The following is a 20,704-nucleotide window of genomic DNA, read 5'->3' as shown; positions in this document are numbered from 1 at the left end:
ACCACTGGCTCGTCATTATCTCTGCCTGCAACGACCCTCCGCACAATCCGAGTCACCAGCCAGGGATCGCATCCGAGTTCTTCCTCTGCCGTCCTCTCGACATGGCCCAGAAGGGACGCTTTGCCGCGCTCTTGATGCATGGGCGCAGCCAGTCATCTCAACCGCTGCTACCCTCTCCCTTGGGTGACCGGGACTGGTTGGATTCCCCTCCCAACCCCAAGGCCGTAGGCACCATCTCCCGCCGACGCCTGGTTGCTATCCTTGCGTCACTGCTGATCCTCCTTTCGATCGGCGCTTTGGCCTTCTCGTACGCCAGGACAGGCTACCAGAGAGCACGCATCATCAGCCAGGCGTGTCCCTCCACCTCGAACAATTCCCTCCTAGTGGACGAGGAGCAATATGTGCTGGGACCACCTACGGATCGCTTCCGTGACAACCTGCGGAACGATACGAGATATATAACATCCTGGGTCGCTGCTGGATGGACGAACGATGTGTACGTCCCGCTTGGAACGTCGCACAGTAAGGAGCAGGGCTGACTTGCTTTCCAGCATGACATATGTGCGTATGCCGTGTGGAGCCGTTCAATCCGCGCTGACGGCCATCTCTGCAGGCCAATCTAGTCTATCTTGGACTGATCACAGATCGCGTGCCGGTCATTCCGCCGTTTGTACCGTCGCACATCGGTTCCGACGTTCCGCCCATTGCCTTCGGGGAGGTGTTCGACGTACCTCGGTTGCGTCAAGCAGTGGGCCCTATCGTTGAATGGCACGAGCTCAAGAAACCGGAGAGCTCCGAACTCGAAGACATTGGCTGCTGGAATATCTGGCAGGCCGTCCAGTTCGATGCGGACTCTCCACGGTACAGTGTAGTACCATCGTGGCTCAATCTAGGTAAATCCACGCTAACCACGCCTATACGGGCCCTGAATTTCGGTTCGACTGATACTGCTCCTTCCTAGATATATCGTACACACGCGCTCCGGATTGGGTCAAGATGTTCCCGCAGTTTGAGAACGACCCTCATGCCAGTTTTTGGTCCCTGGCTACCCTGAGTTTCCCTGAGACTCGCGCGACGAGCCTCGGAGATACCCAACCTTCGCCCCAACATCACGCCAGTCTGGAACCTGACGAACATATTACGTGCTATGACTATCTCTATTATACCAGCGTTCATCAGGTGGGAATATCGCCGCAGGAAAGAGCGAGAGGTGCTGACCGGCGCGTGTAGCCGTACGAATGGGAAACGGACTACGCTCCGCAGTGGCGCGAAGTGGCAACGCACTTTAGGTGGAACCCGAGGCTTCAGGACATCGCAGACTACTATCTGCGTGTCACATTCGATGTCTTGGATGGTGAAGACTTGCCACCGGTGTGTGCCGTGCTTCTGCATCAATTTCATCTTGTTGAGCGCACTCTCACGTGGTTTAGTACATTGCGATACACGCCCGACATGGAGATTTTGGCGTATATTGCGAAGATAGGCCCAAAGCTGACTGTTTCGCCCCGTTGTCTGCGTTCTCTACAAGAGTTCAAGAGATACAGCTGGAACTGATGGAGCGCAAAGGCATTGAAGTTTCGCGAGTCGTTATGACAAGCGACGAAACGGATCCTGCATGGTGGGATGACGTCGCCGCGTTGGGGTGGTACAGAGTGGATCACGATGCCCTTCGCACGGTCGAAACTTATAGCAAATGGTGAGCTTTTATGTCATTCTTCACTCTCCCGACGTTCTGACGACGGGTGTCCATGATGAGGTATCCTGTTCTCATTGACGCAGTGGTTCAGTCGTCGGGTCAGGGTTTTGTTGGCACCGCAGCATCAACTATGTCGGTGTTGGCATGTCGGCGGGTGGAAGATTGGCATCACGGTTCGACGAGAACAGTCCGATGGGGAACCCTTGACGCGGATTCACATTGACAGTGCTACTTCCGAGATAAACGGACACCACCCGACACGGACCAATCTATGTACGATGTTGTATCACTCATACTGTACCTGATGAGCGACTGCTCACGCCTCAACGAATTGCTCTGTTGACGCGTCAAGTATTGTACTACAAGTGTCCCCAAGATTCCCGACTGCGGTTTCGTTACCTGAGCTTGCTCTGGTATCTCCCTGCCCGTAATTAGTACGCATCGCTAACCGTGGCTGTGTTACGCCCCAATTTGATACTCCGATTCAAAACGGAGCGTATACGGTATACGGCAAACATACATCGTCGATTCTACGCAGACTTTACGAAGTATATACATGGCTTGTTGTACGGCTACTAAACATAACAGTGATTTGCAGAACAATTTAGCGTACGTCACATCCTTCCTAAGTTGGCATTAGATGGCCCAAGACTAGGGATGGCTGGCATCCTAAGGTGCATTAATAGTTATCTAGTTGTCATGTATACACGTAGAGTATACCATTGCGTCTTAAATCACACAAGGGAGGTGCAAGCGAAGGTGGATTGGCGGGAGACCGCCCTTTCCTCTAGTCAGTACTTGTGCCGATTATCGCAAGGCACATCAATTCGAAACTGCTCCTTGCGGACTAAGCAGTTACGCTGACTACATTCATCGGCAGCTCGAAGGAGCGTCAGTCGTCCGACGGACGCTGTCATGAAGATTTACGTGCTGTCTTTGGGGCGGTCAGAACAGCGCTATCATGCAATCATAACGACTTGAGGTTAATCTGATAGGACCATATACCATATATCATCCCCACTCCGCGAGGTTGGTCGCTCGTTTCAAACACATGCGCTGCTTCTGACGAATTTACCTATATATGTCCTACACATCGGTCCCGGACTCGGTTTCTTTGGGTCATGACGACCGTGTATGTTTCTGGAACCTAGCCGCCCTATCCTACCTAGAGGCCCATGAGCGAAGCTCGGGGATTCCTGCTCCGTCGCCTGAGCTTCATTCCGCGGTGCATCTGGACGAACAGCTGATTTGCCATGACTTCCTATACTTCGTGAATGCGGGAACGCAGGCAAGTGATGACGAAGGCATGCGGATGAGTCCGCTCATTTGCCCCAGTTTTCGAGTACGAGCATGACTATAGCCCAGCATGGCACGAAGTTGTCTCGAAGCTTGATGCAAACCGTGGATGTCTACCTCCGGCGAAGCTTCGGGTTTGAAATAACGTGGACATACCCCGGTATGTGTGTCGCGCCTTGCCTTCGTGCGTGCACTGAGTGCACCGTAGTATATCGCAATACACGTCAGGCACGGCGATTTCTCGAGGGCTTGTCATCGATCCAAGCAAGAGTGTGCCAACCCGCTCGCAGAGTGGGCCCCAATGGTCCGCGAGGTGCATCGAGGATTATCTGGTTGAAAGGCGTTAGTTAAGGTTGGTCACGATGATCCTGAACAGTGACGAAGAGGATCCAGAGTGGTGGGAAGAGGTGGTTGCATTGGGATGGTTTACAGTGGAGCACAACGTTGGTGTGCTAGAGGACTATGGTGGATGGTATGCCATTCTCTCTGCCGTTTTGCACGAGATTAGCTGAGGGCCCTGCCTTAGCCACGATACCGTAGTGGATGCTGTTATTCAGTCGGGCGCTGTTGGTTTTGTTTGTTGGAACAACAACATCCACGATGTCAATTCTCGCGGCTCGACGCTCGGCAAACTGGCACGGAGGTGTCTCCAGACACGTCTCTTCTGCTCTTTGAGTGCGGGACGAGGGGACATGGACGTTGCACATGGTCCGGTTAACGCATGTCGTCGACATACGTTCATCCACGTATAATCCATATGTCGGCGCTGCCCAATATAGAGAATAGATTTGGCTGCAACAGTATATAGTGCGGTTTTGTAATCTGCAGGGGACGTTGAAGCCTCGTCTGTCGTATAATGCGCGGGGAAGCGGGATTGACTCAGAACGACTGGTCGATGGGGATGGCAAACCGCATGATAGCCAAATCTCGAAGGGTTGCTGTCGCCGGCATTGGTACGTTGTACACGTTGCCCAATTTAAGAAGATATCCGTTCAAGTACTCGATCTCGAAGGGGCTGAGGCCTTGCAATAAGTCTTTGAGCATGGACGAGAAGTTTTCCCCAGTGCTTTTGGCAACCTCGAGGCAGGCTCTGAGCAGTTCTCTTTCATGAAGATCGCGAGGCAACTTCACACCGAGGGCTTCATTCATGGACTTGCGTTTCCACGTTTTGCTTTCTCCTTGCTTGACCGTGGTATCTGCAGTCTTCTGCGGCTGCGCAACGTCGGCCTCTGCCTGCATCTGCGCTCTGAAGACGGCAGAGGCCTCTTTGCACACTCTATGTGCGAGACGGATCGATTCACGTGTCCCAAAAATGTCCCCGTTACGTGCCCGCAAGATAGCCGTGAGCGGGTTGATGACCGAGTTAACAACGAGTTTGCGTCTGATCTCAACTTGAATGGTCGATATCGGAAGCCATTGCGTATTGAGCGAGTCCATGGCCAGCAGCGCTGCCACCGTGTTTCGCAGCGGCAGGTATTTCGCGTATGCGTGATCAACAGGCGGATTGGCAATATCCGTAAAGCTGAGCTTTCTCTCGTGGACAGGAACGCTTTCATTTCGGAGACCCAGCTCAAAGTCTCGTTCAAGAGGATCGGGTATGATGCCAAACAAGATTCTCCCAATGCCGGCATGAACAACGTGCGGTGGACTGCGGTCTTTGAGCCATGCGCCGTGCGTGTTGCTCGCCAGAATGAAGTGGGGTCGCGTGTTCGGATTCGGGAATAGTTCATGAACGAGCTGTTCGTAGACGCCCATCCCATTGTGCAGGAGTACGATGGCGCTCGCATGCGAAAGCCGAGGGAGGAGAGGTCGTATCGCCGGAAGAACCTGATGAGCCTTTGTGGTGACAAATAGGGATTCGATGGGATGAGTAGTGGCCCCTGCTGGCCGCGAATTTGTATCAAGGGTTTTGAAGACCTCGTACTCAAATCCCCGCTGCGTTTCGATGACCCCTCCGTGCTCGACCTGGATTTCGCCCGAGGATGCGGAACGTCTTGACTGTTCAAGGGTCCTGTGCATAAGGACAATGCTGTGGGCTGGAGGTAGAGCCCTGCGTAGGTGATGGGCCACGAGGGAGCCGATGGGGCCAATTCCAAGGACATGAAAGCGCATATCCTGGTAGGCGTTTCAGTCGTTGGCGAGTAGTGCCAAGCGTACGCTTGAAATGGGATAGCTGGAGGCGATAGAAATTGGTTTTCACTCCTCAGCGAACGCACCCACCACGCATGTGGACGATGTACCCACCAGGGCGATGTCGATGGTGTAATAATAGCTAGTTGAGCTGACAGTAGTGATGGGATGCAAGGGAGTTGACACGGCGGCGCCGAGCTCGCGTGGTCCCAAACTCAACCGTGCCGAAGCTCCTTCTTTCGTGCAGTGCAGCACACCGAGTTGCTCGATGGAACCGCTCACCGGCTGCAGATTGCTGCTATCTACAGCAGGAAACGCAAAGCTCAATCTATACCCTGAAGACAACGGAGCCATCGGCACTCCGTATACAGTTCTCTGAACCCGACTTGGCCTCAGAATCGCTGCTATCAGCAATCGCACCAATCATAAGTATCCGATGATGAACAAAAACGTGTCATGAGAACATCCGCATGCAATCGGGAGTATCTCGGCCCCACTTGGTGGTATAAGCCTTGTTGGGTTCACGTTGCGCTACGCTCTCGAGACGCTGTTGACCCTGCAGATTACCATCATAATCTCCCGGATAGGTTCAAATTCAACATCGAAAGATATGGCCAGCGCCATCCTCAAGAGAACTGGTCAAAAGGTACGTGGCATTGGTGCTCACCATGCGGACAGTGTTAGCAACTCGTCGGTTGTAGATGCCTCTCGTAGGGTAAGCTGCCTAACCCACTTCCTGCACTTCGCTCTGGACATCTTGTCTACGTCGACATAGCTTTGGTTTGTGGAAGGTGAGGATACATGAGCAGCCTGCACGCTTCAACTAAAAAGTGCACAGGTCACCAAGTCGTCCTGCGCAGATGTGAACCAATCTTCGAATGTATAGGAATGTATTTTCTGACAGCCTGTTAGACTGTCTATAATGCCATCAAATCGGGATACCGACTCTTCGATGGCGCAGCTGATTACGGCAACGAGAAAGAAGCAGGTGAAGGCGTTCGTCGTGCGATCAAGGACGGCCTTGTAACGAGGTACGCGGTTTCAATCTGAAGGATTCGCCCGCGCACAACTTCTGATTTTAAACACAGGGAAGAACTATGTGCGTGACTGAAGCATCCATTGTACATTGCTCTCCTGACTGGGTTTCAGTCATCACCTCCAAGGTACCTCAGCGTTTCCCGTGCCACAGTTCTAGTTGAAACCGAGCCGGACCATTATCTAGCTGTGGAACACCAACCACAAGTACGAGAATGTACGCCGCGAACGTTCTGAAGGTGGATGCAATTATATAATCTGTTATTCAACAGGCCAAGAAAATCGCCAAGTATCAGCTTGGTAGACCTTTCTCGTGTGTACACTCATGGCTATTCGTTGACAAGCAGTTCGGTAGGTTTGTGGGGCCTCGACAGGTTCGATCTCTTCCTTGTCCACTTCCCCATCTCTCTGGCGTACGTTGACCCAGAGCATCGGCAAGTACAATCGCATCATCCCTTAGCAAGTTATCAATCATCCTTCTGTCAGGTTCCCCCCGGAATGGTTTGGAGACGACGGCAAGGTCCACCTTGGTGCGCACTGTTTTGCATACTTTTGTGGCGAGCACTGAGGTACAGCTGTGTGCAGAGAACAGTCCCATGCACGAAACTTGGAAGGCCATGGAAGAGCTGGTTGACGAAGGACTTACTACTAACATCGGCCTGAGGCGAGTCAGATGCTTCATGCGTGTTGTTTGACAGTTCTCGAATGTGCAACAGTAACTGTCAAGGATCTCTTATCCTCGACGTCATGCGTTACGCAAGAATCGAACCACAAGTCCTTCAGATTGAGCTCCACCCGTATCTCACGCAGGAGCCGCTCCTGAAGCTCGCAAAGACTCTGGGTATCGCGGTTACAGGGTACAGTTCCTTTGGGCCTCAGAGTTACGTCGAGTTGGGTATGCACAAGGGTGTTCCGAGCCTCCTTGAGCATGATGAGGTCAGCGCTATCGCTAAGCAACTGGGTAAAAGTGAGGAAGGGTTTAGAACAAAGTGCTTGGCATAAGCTGAAGTCTCTCCATAGCACCTGCGCAGGTATTACTTCGTTGGGCAACTCAGCGCGGCGTTGCTGTGATCCCGAAGAGCAACAGTCAACAACGTTTGGAAGCCAATCTGCAGTGCACCTCATTTGATATACCTGATGAACTGTGAGCTCGTTCCTTGCTTCCTTGTGTGACTTTTCCAACCAACATCTTCGATAGCATGTCGCGCATTAGCGATCTCAATATCAACCTCAGAGTGCGTCTTTAGTTTCGGTGCCTCACCACGTTGAAGTGACCACATCCTATAGATGAACGACCCAGCTGACATTGACCCTCGTATGGCTATCTTCGCCTGAATACGAGGAAGACTGCGACGTGCATTATCGAGAGGAGATACGGATCCGTGCATACTGCATACGCCCTCCCATTTCGTATACATATCGTAGTGAACCCCGTGGGATAGTACCGGTGATGGCGATGCGCAGTCTTGAGCGCTGAAGCGCTGATAAGCAGAAGACGACGCAACATTCGCTCCTTCCATCTCTGAGGACTATGGAGTTCAAGCTCTCAAAAGGCGACTTGACCCGACGTATATTATTCTCCGACCAGCCCTCGTGGGATGAGCTAGCCAACAAAATCGAGGTTCTCTACGGCATCCCTGCACGACATGTTGGCGTCTCTTACGTAGACATAGACGGGGACGCGGTCACACTTTCCACCGACCGTGAATTGCACGAGTTCTACCACTCCACTCATCGCTTTGGCGAACCTATCAAGTTCGACGTCCTTCACCTCGATCGTGAAGACAAGCCTCTTCCGGAGACGCCGTTCTTCGGCCCCCAGCGCAATACGTTCGGGACTCAATCAGGAATCCCTCTGATCTTCGAAGTGGATGACGGAAGCTGGCAAAGGATACCCTCGTTCAGAGGAGGTAGCAGATACTACGGGGATGATGACACGGAACCTCACGCTTACGTGGAGACTATTCCTAGCGACGCCGAGTTGTCGCTCAAGGATGAAAGAGACATCACCTCGTCATCGACCGTCTCAGACCTGGGCAATATTATCTCCCCAACTCTCAACAAACGCAAGGGCAAGTCTCGTGCCCGCACGGACTCGATGGTATCGGTGCTTGCGGCAGACAACCCCGATAAACCTCCAGTTCACGTATACGACGTCAGCGACGCCCGCATTCCCAGCGCTCAAACATCTGGTGTAAAGAATCACATGGATCGTTCCCGCTCATCTCACTCTATGCGATCCGAGGCTACCGTCAAGGTCGCCCTCCGTAATACAACTGGAACTGGTACGAAGTCTCCCACCGTCCGGAGCCCTGTATCTCCCGGTCCAAAACCATCCTTGTACAATGGTAAGCACACATCGAGCAGTCCCATACACGTAGCCACTCAGCGACTGTTAGATCTAGCGAGCTTGCTCAACACGGCAACTACGATCGTGCGTAGCGCCTCTAACGGTGAATACTGGACGCCGGAGACCGAAGCCGGCGCTCACGATGTCAACGATCTTGCACAAAACACGGAGCATATAAGAGAGGAGGAGGCGAAGAAACGAGTTGCAGACGCCATTGGAGGGATGTTCAATGTTCTAGGCGTTTCTCCGGATGTGCTGCCCAAAAGTGAGGATCCGACGGCTACCTCTACACCGGCCGCAGGTCGATATGCACTTGCATCAGACATACGCTCGACAGCCTCCGAACGATATCCCCCCGTAGAGGACGTTTTCCGTATCCTAGGCGGTCCTCCCTTAGGTGATGTCTGCGCCTCGTCTGAAGTGGAGACTCCATCACCGTCGCCCATCCGGCCTCGGCAGGCTGCTTCTACCCAAGTTCAGTCGTCACAATCACTACCCTCGGAACCTATTCACCTTCCTCCTCCACCGTCGGCTGCCACTGGCGCTCCGTCAATCCAGATGACGGATGGTCCTAGTACACGTGAACGATTGGAAGCAGCCAAGAGACTTTACCAAGAGGAGAAGGCTAGATATCGACACGAGAGAGAACAGCGTCGGAAGGAAAGAGAGCGGAAGCTTCAAGAAAGGTTTGTTTTTGTGGAAAATCCGATCATTGCGCTCTCTGACACCGTTGACTAAGGTCCCCTCCGATAAACAAAGACGCGGGACCAACGTTACCCGTGGAGAATGACAAGCAGCCCACACCACGACACAATACTCAAGCTCCCCGTCTCATCCCTCAGTGGCAGATTGTCAGCAATGCGCGGGGCCCATACCCACAGCTTGAGATTTTTGGCGTTGGTGGCTCACGCAAAGAGCCTGGTACGGCTTTTGCGGGGCCCAGCCGTCGACACGTGTCCGACCCATCTGGACCTTCGGAGTCAACCATAACCAAATCAACCCGGCGCATCAGTAGGAAACTGGCGGATGTAAGCACAATATCTTCGATTATTTTGGTAAAATAAATGATGTGCTACCCAGATGGGGTTTACGGACGACAAGTATCCTCGGATCAAGTCCTTGATGGGCTCGCACGTTCGTCCGGATAGTATGCTCTCGAGGACTGAGGAGGACGAGATCGTTACCAAGATGCTTGAAGAAATCCTCTCCTTTTCGCCGAAGGGTACCAACGGCACGCCGACGGCGTCAAGACCGGCATCGACAATCCCTACTGGATGGAAATGAGCCAGTTTGCCCCCGACTATGTACCACTTTTTATTGATGCTTATGCTTCGTGATTATCCGTGCCTTGTACTCTTGTAAACTCATCGTGGGCGTGGGCTCTTCCCTACGTATTGTTCAGAATGTATATCAGCGATGTACCCAGCTTTTGAGATACTTTGATCAATCGGCCCTTCGTGCTCCGGCTGTGCGAGGTACATACGTATGTGTTTGTATAAACGTGGCCACAGTGCCCACGGTCGCTCACGGATAGTTACTTTTGGCTGCTACATCGCGAATTGCAACGCAACCAAGATCTTCAAAGCTGAACGTTCCAGCCGTCATCATGTCAAACAGCCTCACCGATCGTCAAAAGACTGACTTGTTCGTGTGCTGTTGATCATGAGCATCCGACTTTCAACGATACTACTCCGGTCGTTAGACACAAAGCTATATTGGACTATTTCCACTCTTCTGGATACCACAAGACTCTTGAGCAGTTTAAAGAAGAAGCCTCTTATGTATGTACTGCAGCCCGTAGCTGTTCATCTTCTCATACATATATTGATCACAGGCAGAATATCACTTCGACCCGAGTACGTCCACTGACCTTCTCGTCAAGAAATGGGTTAGCGTCATACGGCTACAGAAGAAGGTGATGGGAATCCCGATTTACCATTTGTTCCGTCAGATGACATGTTCCATGGACTTTCGTTAGATTGTGGATTTAGAAAGCCGACTTGCTCAAGCGTTGCAGGACAACGTCAGCCTTACGACCAACCCCGCGACCTTGAATCAACGCAGCAACCCCGATTGGCTCCCGGCAGTGACCCCACCTAAACTTGTCCTCACCGGCCATAGGGCTAACGTCAACGCCGTTGCGTTTCATCCCCGGTATTCGGTGCTCGTTTCTGCTAGCGATGATAGCACCATGAAGGTTTGGGATCACGAGAGCGGGGAGCTTGAACGTACCATTGGAGGCCATACGAGACGCGTTAGCGACTGCGAATACGATTCGAAGGGGAAATACCTTGGTGCGTTACCATCAGTGTGGCGCTTGAGCGATCGCGGCTCGCCACATACCTTCATGGCTGATCATGTCCTATCGCAGTGTCCGCATCGCATGATCTCTTCATCAAGTTATGGGACGTAGACAACGAGTACAAGAATACCGCTACCTTTAGAGGGCACGAGCACTCCATTTCCTCTGCTCGATTTCTTCCCGGCGATGAACGCATCGTCAGCGCCAGCCGCGATCAGACCGTGCGTGTATGGGAGATCGCTACCACGTATGCTTGGGTCTGCTGTCTTCATCTACAATGATGGATTGACATGGCTGTCTAGTCATTGCATCAAGGTTATCAAGTCCCATGACGATTGGGTGAGAGCCGCTGTGCCCAGCTCGGATGGACGATTCGTCATAACGAGCTGTATGGACCATGTGGGCCAGTCATCTTAGCTGCCAGCGGCCACGTACTTACGGACAAAGCCTAGACTTCCCGGGTGTTGGAGCTCGCAACTGGTGCTACTAAAGCGGAACTTAGAGCCCATGATAATGTCGTTGAGAACGCTATATTCGTCCCTCGTAACGCAATACCGGCTCTCTACGAACTTGTCGGTATGAAGGTTGGTGGGTCAAAGGTCTTCTCGTTCATACTCAATCGTGGTCTGTGGGGCTGACTGCTACAGACAGGCCCTGATTCCTCGATGACTCCGGATGAACTATCGGTGGCTTTCGCAGTGACAGCATCGCGTGATCAAAAAATAAAGGTATGGGACGCCCGGTCAGGCCAATGCCTTTACACGTTGGTAGGTCGTCAACTTTGTTCTGCTCTACTGCTCTGTACTCAGCGCGCATCGGTGCCATAGGTTGGACATGATGGATGGGTGCATGGCCTTACATTCCATCCCAATGGTCAATACTTGCTGTCTGCTGCAGATGACTCCTCAATCCGAATATGGGAAATCAAGACGGGGCGCTGCATACGGAAAATAGACACTGGGGAACGGTTCATGTCTTCACTGGCGTGGGCTCGACAGATCACAGGAGCAGATGCATCCACTCAACAGACAGATGCACAAGGCCCGAGGCGAGTCAATACAATTGCTTCGGGATGCTGGGATTACGTGGGCCACCCTTTCTCTTCATCACATATACCCGACACTTATCATCCATTGCTTGTGCAGAGCGTCAAGATTTGGAAACCTTGATTGGCATTTGTTGAGTTGGTACGATGCCAACGCCTTCCACTACTGGATCTCTCTTGATGCACCAACCATTATACGGACGGATGGTAGAATTGCGCCATTTATCGCTTTCAACACTCGCTATGTTTCAGTGTCCTGTTCGTCGAAATCGAGCATGTTATCTCTCCTTTATCATGCTGTGCGCGTATAGTAGGATTTGCCTACGATTTCTTGTCAGTTCGCCTCGGTGACGGATTGGCACCTTTTGTTCAGTAATCAGCAAAGAACGCGGACAATGGGCCATGCGTCTGCGCGTATTGCCACAACCATCGGTTGCGCCACCGGTACCCTTGGTATCCAGCGTCTCTCCGGCGTGCATCCTACATTGTACACCAAGGATTCTACATACGCTCTGGGGGACCATCCGCAGTGGAACTTCATACCGCTTCGTATATCGGTATTTCTGCATATCCCTGCAGACGACTACTGTGGAATCATCGATCATCATTCATCGCCGCGCAGGTGCTACAATGGTAGCGATCCCATTAAGATCCGCCCCTTTGTGCCCCGGTGTAGTCCCAATGTTGCTCTGCGTCGAAAGAGAACAAAGAACACTGCATCCTATATATAGGCAGCGTAGGTGAGTTCGGAAATACTGACAGAGCATATCCCAACGATTCTCGTTCGTAATTCCTCCGCCAAACGACGTCTAGGATCCCACAAGTTGGAACACGACAAATCCGTCACAATTTGTGGTGGTCCTATTTGTGCTTGTGGGTCCATCGCTGTTTAACGTTTTTTTTTTTTTTTTTTTTTTTTGGTGGAGCGCTCTGACGCAAAAGCGTTAGGTGGTCAGTACTGGTAATAGGTCAGGCCTTTCCCAGTAAGCCGCGCTGAGGTTTCCGGGGAATTGCAACCCTGGAGGAGTGTACCGCGAGGAAATGCGTTACGCACATAGTGTGGGACTCGGACTTAGCATGTGGTATATCATAGCATAGCATAGAGTAGAGTAGACATCGGGTTTATTTCCTTACCTTGAGTGTATATACAGACTAACTTACCTTTACCCGATGTGGTAATGATTTAATCTGGGTCCATACCCACTAAAACCCCGCTCCATCCTACCCAGTCTTCGGGTAGGAGGTTTTCGTTTTGCAGTGTGCCGGACCACGTCTCTAGGACCAGGTCTCTGTTTACTGCTTTGGCGCCAAAACTTGCTCGGTCCGCCAAGCGGCAATCTAGCTTTAGCCTCGCGTTAATCGCCGCCTTCCATCGGTTCCTTACTTCCCGGCGTGTTTTTGGCTGGTTACCGTCGCGGATTACTCTCTGGCACCGCATTTTCCATATCAAGTGCGCAGATTCTGCGATTAGGATCCGGTATAGTCGTGTTTGTCCCCGTTTGATTTTCCCTTTACTGTTCCTGATCTCTGTGCACTGGCTTCCGAGTATGGCACCCACCAGGTGTGACGGTAAATTTATCTCTGTGTTCTTTTTCTTCCACAGGTTGCAGGCGAGTGACCATATTTCTTCTTGTCCCGATGCTCGGCACTCCGTTAGTATGTGTTCCATTGATTCTATTTTGTCGCAGTGTGCACACACGCTCCTCTCTCTCAAGTCCGCGGGGCAACTTGGGCGAAGCCATTTGTCACCTAGCATGTATGCGTCATGCATTGCCATCCATAGGAAGTACCGCGTTTCTCTGGCTATGTCTTTGTTCTGAATTGATTTCCATATCCTGGCGGGGGAGGGCAGTTTATTAAAGATGGATTTACTGGCGTCTTGCACTAGTTCTATGTTCCTCGCGGCTCTCTCACGTACTCGGTATTCTTTCATTTTGGTTTCTCGGATCGCTTTATATGCTAGTTTTTGGGTCATTTTGGACAGTTTTGCCCCGGTTACTTTCAGAGTGGGGGGGATCTCTAGCGGCACATCGTCGCACGTCGTTTTCTTAACGGCCTCCGCAGCTTTCCGATCGGCTCCTTCATTCCTTTCATGTCCATTATGACCTTTGATCCATTTCATGCTTGTGTTCTTGGGGCGCATTCGTAGCGCAGCCACTGTCGCCTTTGCGATTTCGCGGTTGGCAACTGCTATGTAGCCTGAGTCTTCTCTCTTCTTCAGGTATGTTATTGTTTCTCCGATGACATATTTAGAGTCAGTCTCAATGTCTAGTGCTCGTTCGTGTGGTACTTTCTCGGCACAGATTTTGATCGCGACCATCTCTCCTGTCTGGTTTGATTGGTCCATCTTTTCCGGCAGTCTCACGGCAAAGTTCATTTCGTCACCCTCGGTCACGAAACCCCCAGCGCCGGCTATCGCATCCGCATCTCCATTGTTCACACAGGACCCGTCTGTTGCTATCACTATTCCATCACTCTGTGGGATCTCGTTGTTCCTCGCTATGTCCGGGAGTTCGTTTGTGGTGGTCCCCTCAGTGAAGATCCGGAATATGTCCCCCAGTTCACCTCTCGTTGTCAGCCTGTTGTCGAAGTTCAGGCTTCCATCTGGGTTCTCATCGATAACGTCTCTTGGCTCACGGTCCTCTGGTTTTGGCCCTCTCGGGTTCCACTTGGGGGGGAGTGTATCTAGGAGCTCATCTGCCTTGGTATAGCACTTGTGTGGGTTGGAGCATCCCATGCTCCGCATATTCTTACAGTTGCAGCATTTGCAGTTTCTTCGCGGTTTATGCGACCCTTCATGTCGTCTGTCTGCCATTAATTCTGCATCGCCCACCGTTATGACGCGGTGCGTCGTCTTCAAGCATTTGGCCGGCAGTGATCGTTCGAGTCTGCGTATTCTTGGGTCGGCCTCCCTGTGCCGCCAGATTGGCATTTTACGAATGATGTCTCTCGAGAAGGCTATCCCTTCGGGGCGGACACCAAATTCGTTTGCTGTTTTCCAGAGGTCACGGAGCTCTACCGCGATGTGTGTCGCATTACCCTTGCTCGTCCTCCATGTTTGCAGGAAGATATTGACTTTTATGCTGTTCTCTAGGTTTCGTTCCGTCTTTGGCGTTCTCGCAGCGTATAGGGCATCTGCGAAGGTTGCCCACAATGGACGCTGTGGTCCGAAGTTTAGGTATTCTCGTAAGTTCATGATTTTAATCGCCTTGTTTCTTGCTCGTATATCGAGTACATTTTGGCCTCCCATTTCTATAGGTGCTTGAAGCGTCTCTTCTGCCACTGCTGCGGCCGACTTATCCGCACGCATGAAGCTCGAAATTCGTCGTGCAATCTTCGCCTCAACGTGAGAGGGCATGCCTTGGACTGTTGTCAGGTACTGCGTCATGCTCCCCGCCGTTAGCATGACTATAAGTTTCCTTCCCAGGATCGTTGGGTGTGTCCGTTCCCATTGCTCTAATTTTTTATCAATTTTGTTGAGCACTATCGTCCACGGGCCTTCCACTTCAAGATTATTACCGTACCAGGCCCCTAGGAGGCGGATGCTTTCACCCTCTGCTACCATGTGGATGTCGTCGTTGATCGGCACAACGCACCCCTCTGTCTTCCTTTCTCGAATGACCGTTTCCCGGTATTCTGGGGTTCCGATAGGGAGTATCTCCGTTTTTCCTATGTTAAATTTTGCTTTTGACGCTATACACCATTTTTTCAGTATTTTTTGCAGGTCCTCAAAATCGTCGAATTCGGACAGGAACACCGTGGTGTCGTCTGCAAATAGCCGTGCGATGAGCTTATCTTCTGTGCCTGGTATTCTGAAACCTCTTAGGTTTGATGATCGTAACATTTCCGCAAGCGGCTCAATCGCGAGGTCGAAAAGTAGGCATGAGAGAGGATCGCCCTGCCGCACTCCGCGGATAACTTTGTATGGTGAGCTCAGAGTTCCGTTGATCATCACTCTTGTCTCTGCATATGCGTATAGGTTTTTTATTGTTCTTATGAAGAAATCAGGGATTTTGAAAGCTTCGAGGGTCCTCCAGAGATAGTCGTGTGCGATCTTATCATATGCTTTCTCCTGGTCCAGCGCTACTATGAGGCCGTTCTCTTCCATAGCTTCCGCGTATTCCATCACCATCCTTGTGAGTTTAGTTTGGTCCGTTATTTGTCGCCCCGGTACAAACCCAGCTTGGTCTGGATGTACTAGGTCGGTTATCACCTCCGCCAGCTTCAGGGTTAGTGATTTCGTGAGTAGTTTGTAGTCCGTGTTGAGGAGGGATATCGGCCTATAGTTACTAATCTCGTTTCTATCGTTCTTCTTGTATAGTGGGCACATCCAAGCTTCGGTGAACTTTGTTCTTGGGTCAATGCCGTGCAGTTGGATGTCGTTGAAGGCCGCGGTCATCACTTTAATAACATTGAAGGGCTCTCGATCCTCGTGTCGTGAGTCCTCTACAAAGCGGGCGTGCAGTGTTTTCCACAGTTCATACGTTGCTCCGTCTAGACCGGCGGCGCTCCCGTTCTTGGAGTGCTTTAGTGCGTCTTGTACTTCTCTTTCTGTGATTAGTCCGTTCAGGATCGCCTTTCCTCTGTGGTTCGGTTCTGACTTAATGGTTTCTAGGACTTCTTGCATTGTCTTTTCTCGGGTTTCGGGATCTGTAATGTCTTCTTCCCGTTGGAGGGCTTCGTGGTAGTTCCTGGCGAGTTCGGCCATTTTCCCCGTCTCTTTCTCGTACTCAGCATTGCCTCCTGGTTGGGTTCCCGGCTGCGGCGGGATTCGGAGGGCGTATATCATGTCACGCGGTTTCTTTTCCTTGCTCGTTTGTATCCAATGGCGACTGATGGTTTCTCCCTCTAGTCTGCTGCGTACTGCGACCGCTTCCCTCGCCTTGCCGTGTCTCTTCCTTTCAAGCTCCTCCAATTTTTGTGTGAGGATGCCGGCTTCCCTCACACGTTCGTCTTCGTCCATTTCCCGGTTTAGGACTTCGGCGATGTCGTTCTCTAGGGCTTTCTGCATCTTGATTATTTTGGGGACCGTCTCACGTTCTCGCTGCCTGGCTGCCTTTAGAATCGCCCGTTTCATTTCTGCAAATATTACTTGCGGGTTTTCTTGCCACGTTCGTCGTGAGTTCGTCACGTTTTCTAGGCGTTCCATTGCTTTCCGGCCCTCTTCATGTGCTGTCTTCCGGAATTTGCGGTCCTTGAGGACGTGTTGTGGTATAGACCATCGTCCTCTTCCAACCGCGGGGCTTGCCTCATCAGTTAGCTGTACTGACACCATTTTATGGTCGAGGTTGGGGATGCCCACTGTCGATATCTTCCATTCTCTCGCCGTCTCAAAAAACTCTGGGGTCACATATATTCTGTCTATTCTCGACTGGGACATGGTCGATTTTTGGTAGTATGTGAACTCTTTTCGATCGACATATGTATTTCTCCATCCGTCTATTAGTCGTAGGCGGCTGACCGTCTCATCTAGTTTCTCAACGGCCTTGTCGAAATCTGGGTGAGATGGTAATCTGTCGATGTCACTTTCCACTAGGTTATAGTCTCCTCCCATAACGTTCGGCCTCGTTTCACGTCGGTTCATCGCATAGTGTCCGTCCAACTCTATCCAGAAGGCGAGGTTCTCTTGCGGATCATTAGGGGCGTACACATTCAGTACCGTGAGTTTTTTGTTGTTTAGCATGTTGAGCTCTATACTCAATGCTCTTCCTGGAAGGACCGTCTTTGCTGTGATTTTGTCCCAGTTCCGGATTAGTTGTTTATTGACTACTATTGCTACCCCAGCCTTCCCGGTCGGGTTATCTGGGTCTGGGGACACGAAAACGCGGAGTCTGTTCGTGAACAGGGTCTCTATTTCGTCCCGGCGCTGGTCGTCCATATGCGCCTCCTGTACCAGGAGGATCGCGATTCTCCGTTCCCTCATCAGCTGATTTATGTGGAACCATTTGTTATGACTGACTTGACTACTCGCTTGTCCGTATCCACGGATATTCAACGACGCAATGTGGATCCCTGCTTTCATTGCCTTGGGGGGCTTCCGTCTTGGTCTGCCTATCGCTCTGCCGTCGTTTGGGTTCTCCCCTAGGCGTCTGCGTAACTCGTTCGCAACGGCCTCTGTGTGCACCGATCTCGTGTGGGGCATTTGCTCGGCGATTCGCCGTCCTCTGCGTTGCAGTGGTGGTCCTCCAGCGGTCTGCTGGGGCCCGGACACGGTCTGTGTCTCTGGTCGGCCTTGCTCCGAGGTCGCCATGCTCTCTCTGTCTGAGGGCCCTTCGGTCAACTGTGGTGGGTCATTACGCCGAGCGTCTGTCACGGTCGTGTGGATCTCTCTCGCTACGGCCTCGCCACCATCTGGTTGTACCTGTCCGCCTCCGATACCACGCGCTTCGTCCTCGACGGTTCGACTGGCGGCTGCGTCGAGTCCGCCTCTGAGAGCGGATCCGCCGTTGCCTAGAAGACCGTCAGTGTTTGGAGGGTGGTGAGTGCTTACTGTGTTCTTTCCGTTCGTGTTCGTTGCTTGCTTTGGTTCCGTCTCTCGGCTAGCTGGACCTAGAAACGGTTAGTGGTCATCGTTCGGGTGGTACGCCCGTTGGGGCGGTCGCGTCTCCCGCACGAATTCGCCGTTTAGCGTCGGCTGGGCTCCACTTACCTTTTAGCCCATACGCGTGAGTTTATACGCTCGGACGGCTTTCCTGTCGCCTCGCGGCTCAGTATATTTGGGCCGTATAGCGTCTCCGTTGTCTCATTCTCCCCAAAGAAGACTAACTTTCACCGGGTTCTATCGTGTATTGTATGTTTTTGATTACGGACGTGGGGTTTACTTCAATGGTGTTCTATGTTAGTCGGCCGGATATCTACCATCTGCTGCCGTACTGGCCATGGGTTACGGTCTCCCAACCTCCTCGTCCGCCGTGAGTCCTGGCTCCGCCTCGGCCCCTATTATTCCTTCCGCGGCCTCTTCCTCTACCGCGGTGGTCATTCAGGTTGCCTTTCGTTTTCGACGCTTTCGCCTCTGTGGGGCCGTACCATCCCGGTGTCTTCGGGAACGGGCAGTCCCATGCCGGGTGAGTGTACGATTTGCAGAGGGCGCATTCGATTTCCTTTTTCTCGATGAGGAGCTTCTTCAGTCCCCCTTTAGTATAGTATCCCGGTCTGCGGATGAGCGCGAGCCAGCGGCGGTGGTCGTCGTAGTTGGGTGAGATCGGACGCCCCATCAGTTGCATGACCGGGTCGAGTCTGCCTTGTTGGTTGCGTAGGGGAATGTACGAGAGGGTAAAGGAGCTCGTCGCGTAGGCGACACGGTCGTTCACGGTGCCTGGAATGCCGGCGGCGCGGAGGGTCTGGTCCACGAAGTTGCGGAATGGCTTGTCTTTCCAAAGGGTCGTCTTGATAGTGGTGAGTATTTCGTTCTCAACCTCCGTTCGGGCTTCTTCGTCCTCAGCGGCCCTAACCGCATCGCCCGAGATGTGCATAATCGTCCATTCGTAGAAAGTCGGGTCGAAGGACAATACATGGAAGCATATGTCTTCATTGACGGCGAAGGTCTGTTGGAAAAGCAGATAGGCGCGTTCTTTGTTGTTGAATCCGGTAAGGAGGATAGTCCACGGCTTGTCGAAGGCGCGTTTGGAGTTTCTCTTGGCTAGGGGACGGTGTGTGTCGAGGCGCCTCTTGGCGCTCCCCAAAGTCTCTTGTGGCGGTCCCTCGTCGATGCGCAGGTCTGCGATGAAGTCGCGGATGTCTGTGTGAAGCGTTGGGCATGCCGCGAAGAGGTCCGGTCCGGCATTGAAGGGGACAATCGCAAGGAATTCGCCCGGGTTGTTTAGAACTGGCGTGGTCTGGGCCGTCTCCATGCCGTCTAGGAGATCCACCATACTCAGGCCTATCCGGGGAAAGGTCGCGTCGAGGAATTCGACCGACTGGTCGGTTGGCTTGGCCAGTGGGGCTTCCCCCCGCCTCGAAGATTGGGTGTGGGGATTATCTTTCGTGAAGGCGGGTGGCGCAGTTGGGCTGGGCCAGATGGCTCTCTGCGGAAGAGGGATGCGCGGGCGCGACTCGATCTCGTCGATGACTTCATCACGTACGTCGCCACTCAGGTGTCCGTTGGAGCCGGGGATGGCGTCGTCCTTGGGGTGGTCGTCGTCTGGGCGCACGCGCTTTGGGGAGCGTCCGGTCTCGGGTGCGATAATCTCCAGTGTCTGCATCATGCCTAGGTGACTCTGCATTTCAAAGGGTCAGGATGCGGATGCATGGGGTGGTGTGTCACTCGCCATCACTGAGGTGTTAATTGGGGTGTCTTTCGTGGGTGGGCAGGCCTCGGTGCGCGGACTCGGGGATTGCAGGGAGGGGGGAGCTTGTTGGGGAGTCAAGGTGAGGAGTAAGCTTTTAAGTGTTCGGTGAGATCACTTTCTTTGTCCTTTGATAAGATGGCTCGGGGTGGCCTTCTGCCTCGAGGCCTCTTTGTGTCTTTGTCTTTGCGTCTTTGTGCCTTTGCTCTTCCAGTAGTGGCTGTGGCGCGTTGTCTCACTCAGGTTTCTGTGTGGCTATCTGGCGGCACCCTGGGTTGTCGCGGGGGACGGGGGGGGGGATCGCCCCTCGATGCGTCAGTTCGATTCGGTCACCGTGGTTGGTCGTCAGTCCCTTCTTGGTGACCCGTGCGGCGGTCTTTCAGATGGTGGAGGGGACACAAATCGGCGTGGATGCCCGGTAGCATTCCGGCTCCGTCGTGGAGGTGGGAGGGGTAAGTACTTGTCCTGTTCCTTGCGTCGTCTGAGCTGGTCGCGGTGATTAGCCCAAAAGTCATTGGCTCCCTCTAGGATGTCAGGGGGTGTCATAGGGTAACATAGCGTATCT

The 20,704-nt window shown here is 52.5% G+C and overlaps 8 protein-coding genes across 8 annotated transcripts; 5 read left to right on the top strand and 3 right to left on the bottom strand.

The window, feature by feature from the left end:
- Positions 1-67: 67 nt before the first annotated feature.
- On the top strand, positions 68-2,172 carry PUNSTDRAFT_117586 (uncharacterized protein). The gene is made up of 7 exons (XM_007378818.1): positions 68-496; positions 552-561; positions 614-893; positions 962-1,179; positions 1,231-1,371; positions 1,431-1,696; positions 1,757-2,172. Exons 1-7 carry the CDS (start codon positions 102-104, stop codon positions 1,917-1,919), a joined length of 1,473 nt encoding a protein of 490 aa, XP_007378880.1. The 5' UTR covers positions 68-101; the 3' UTR covers positions 1,920-2,172.
- Positions 2,173-3,046: 874 nt separating this feature from the next.
- PUNSTDRAFT_41337 (uncharacterized protein) lies at positions 3,047-3,504 on the top strand (the record flags this gene model as incomplete). Its single annotated transcript, XM_007378817.1, has 3 exons — positions 3,047-3,152; positions 3,221-3,305; positions 3,369-3,504. The coding sequence occupies 3 exons, from the start codon at positions 3,047-3,049 to the stop codon at positions 3,502-3,504; spliced, it is 327 nt and encodes a 108-aa protein (XP_007378879.1).
- Positions 3,505-3,871: 367 nt separating this feature from the next.
- PUNSTDRAFT_140372 (ketopantoate reductase-like protein) lies at positions 3,872-5,290 on the bottom strand (the record flags this gene model as incomplete). Its single annotated transcript, XM_007378816.1, has 2 exons — positions 5,237-5,290; positions 3,872-5,165 (listed from the first exon to the last, which is right to left on the bottom strand). The coding sequence occupies exon 2, from the start codon at positions 5,102-5,104 to the stop codon at positions 3,872-3,874; it is 1,233 nt and encodes a 410-aa protein (XP_007378878.1). The 5' UTR covers positions 5,105-5,165; positions 5,237-5,290.
- Positions 5,291-5,667: 377 nt separating this feature from the next.
- PUNSTDRAFT_95399 (Aldo/keto reductase) lies at positions 5,668-7,613 on the top strand. The gene is made up of 16 exons (XM_007378815.1): positions 5,668-5,768; positions 5,824-5,837; positions 5,898-5,913; positions 5,961-5,984; positions 6,035-6,153; positions 6,211-6,221; positions 6,272-6,285; positions 6,345-6,374; positions 6,430-6,457; positions 6,513-6,591; positions 6,644-6,687; positions 6,743-6,821; positions 6,874-7,124; positions 7,178-7,301; positions 7,356-7,392; positions 7,445-7,613. Exons 1-16 carry the CDS (start codon positions 5,733-5,735, stop codon positions 7,490-7,492), a joined length of 954 nt encoding a protein of 317 aa, XP_007378877.1. The 5' UTR covers positions 5,668-5,732; the 3' UTR covers positions 7,493-7,613.
- Positions 7,614-7,688: 75 nt separating this feature from the next.
- Positions 7,689-9,805, top strand: PUNSTDRAFT_95398 (uncharacterized protein; the record flags this gene model as incomplete). The annotated part of the gene is made up of 4 exons (XM_007378814.1): positions 7,689-8,505; positions 8,557-9,193; positions 9,247-9,535; positions 9,588-9,805. 4 exons carry the CDS (start codon positions 7,689-7,691, stop codon positions 9,789-9,791), a joined length of 1,947 nt encoding a protein of 648 aa, XP_007378876.1. The 3' UTR covers positions 9,792-9,805.
- A 308-nt stretch (positions 9,806-10,113) lies between these two features.
- On the top strand, positions 10,114-12,281 carry PUNSTDRAFT_140370 (nuclear distribution protein PAC1; the record flags this gene model as incomplete). The annotated part of the gene is made up of 11 exons (XM_007378813.1): positions 10,114-10,151; positions 10,210-10,288; positions 10,342-10,422; positions 10,486-10,801; positions 10,879-11,056; positions 11,112-11,208; positions 11,262-11,397; positions 11,461-11,576; positions 11,637-11,894; positions 11,955-11,996; positions 12,066-12,281. 10 exons carry the CDS (start codon positions 10,114-10,116, stop codon positions 11,976-11,978), a joined length of 1,323 nt encoding a protein of 440 aa, XP_007378875.1. The 3' UTR covers positions 11,979-11,996; positions 12,066-12,281.
- Positions 12,282-13,037: 756 nt separating this feature from the next.
- On the bottom strand, positions 13,038-14,174 carry PUNSTDRAFT_59807 (uncharacterized protein; the record flags this gene model as incomplete). The annotated part of the gene is made up of 1 exon (XM_007378812.1): positions 13,038-14,174. The coding sequence occupies one exon, from the start codon at positions 14,172-14,174 to the stop codon at positions 13,038-13,040; it is 1,137 nt and encodes a 378-aa protein (XP_007378874.1).
- Positions 14,175-14,944: 770 nt separating this feature from the next.
- Positions 14,945-15,698, bottom strand: PUNSTDRAFT_110105 (uncharacterized protein; the record flags this gene model as incomplete). Its single annotated transcript, XM_007378811.1, has 2 exons — positions 14,945-14,989; positions 15,090-15,698. 2 exons carry the CDS (start codon positions 15,696-15,698, stop codon positions 14,945-14,947), a joined length of 654 nt encoding a protein of 217 aa, XP_007378873.1.
- Positions 15,699-20,704: the final 5,006 nt, after the last annotated feature.

Source organism: Punctularia strigosozonata (assembly GCF_000264995.1).
Source record: "Punctularia strigosozonata HHB-11173 SS5 unplaced genomic scaffold PUNSTscaffold_1, whole genome shotgun sequence".
Taxonomy (NCBI): Eukaryota; Fungi; Basidiomycota; class Agaricomycetes; order Corticiales; family Punctulariaceae; genus Punctularia; species Punctularia strigosozonata.
The sequence above is the reverse complement of the archived record's forward strand: the minus strand, read 5'-3'. Positions and strand labels throughout refer to the sequence as shown.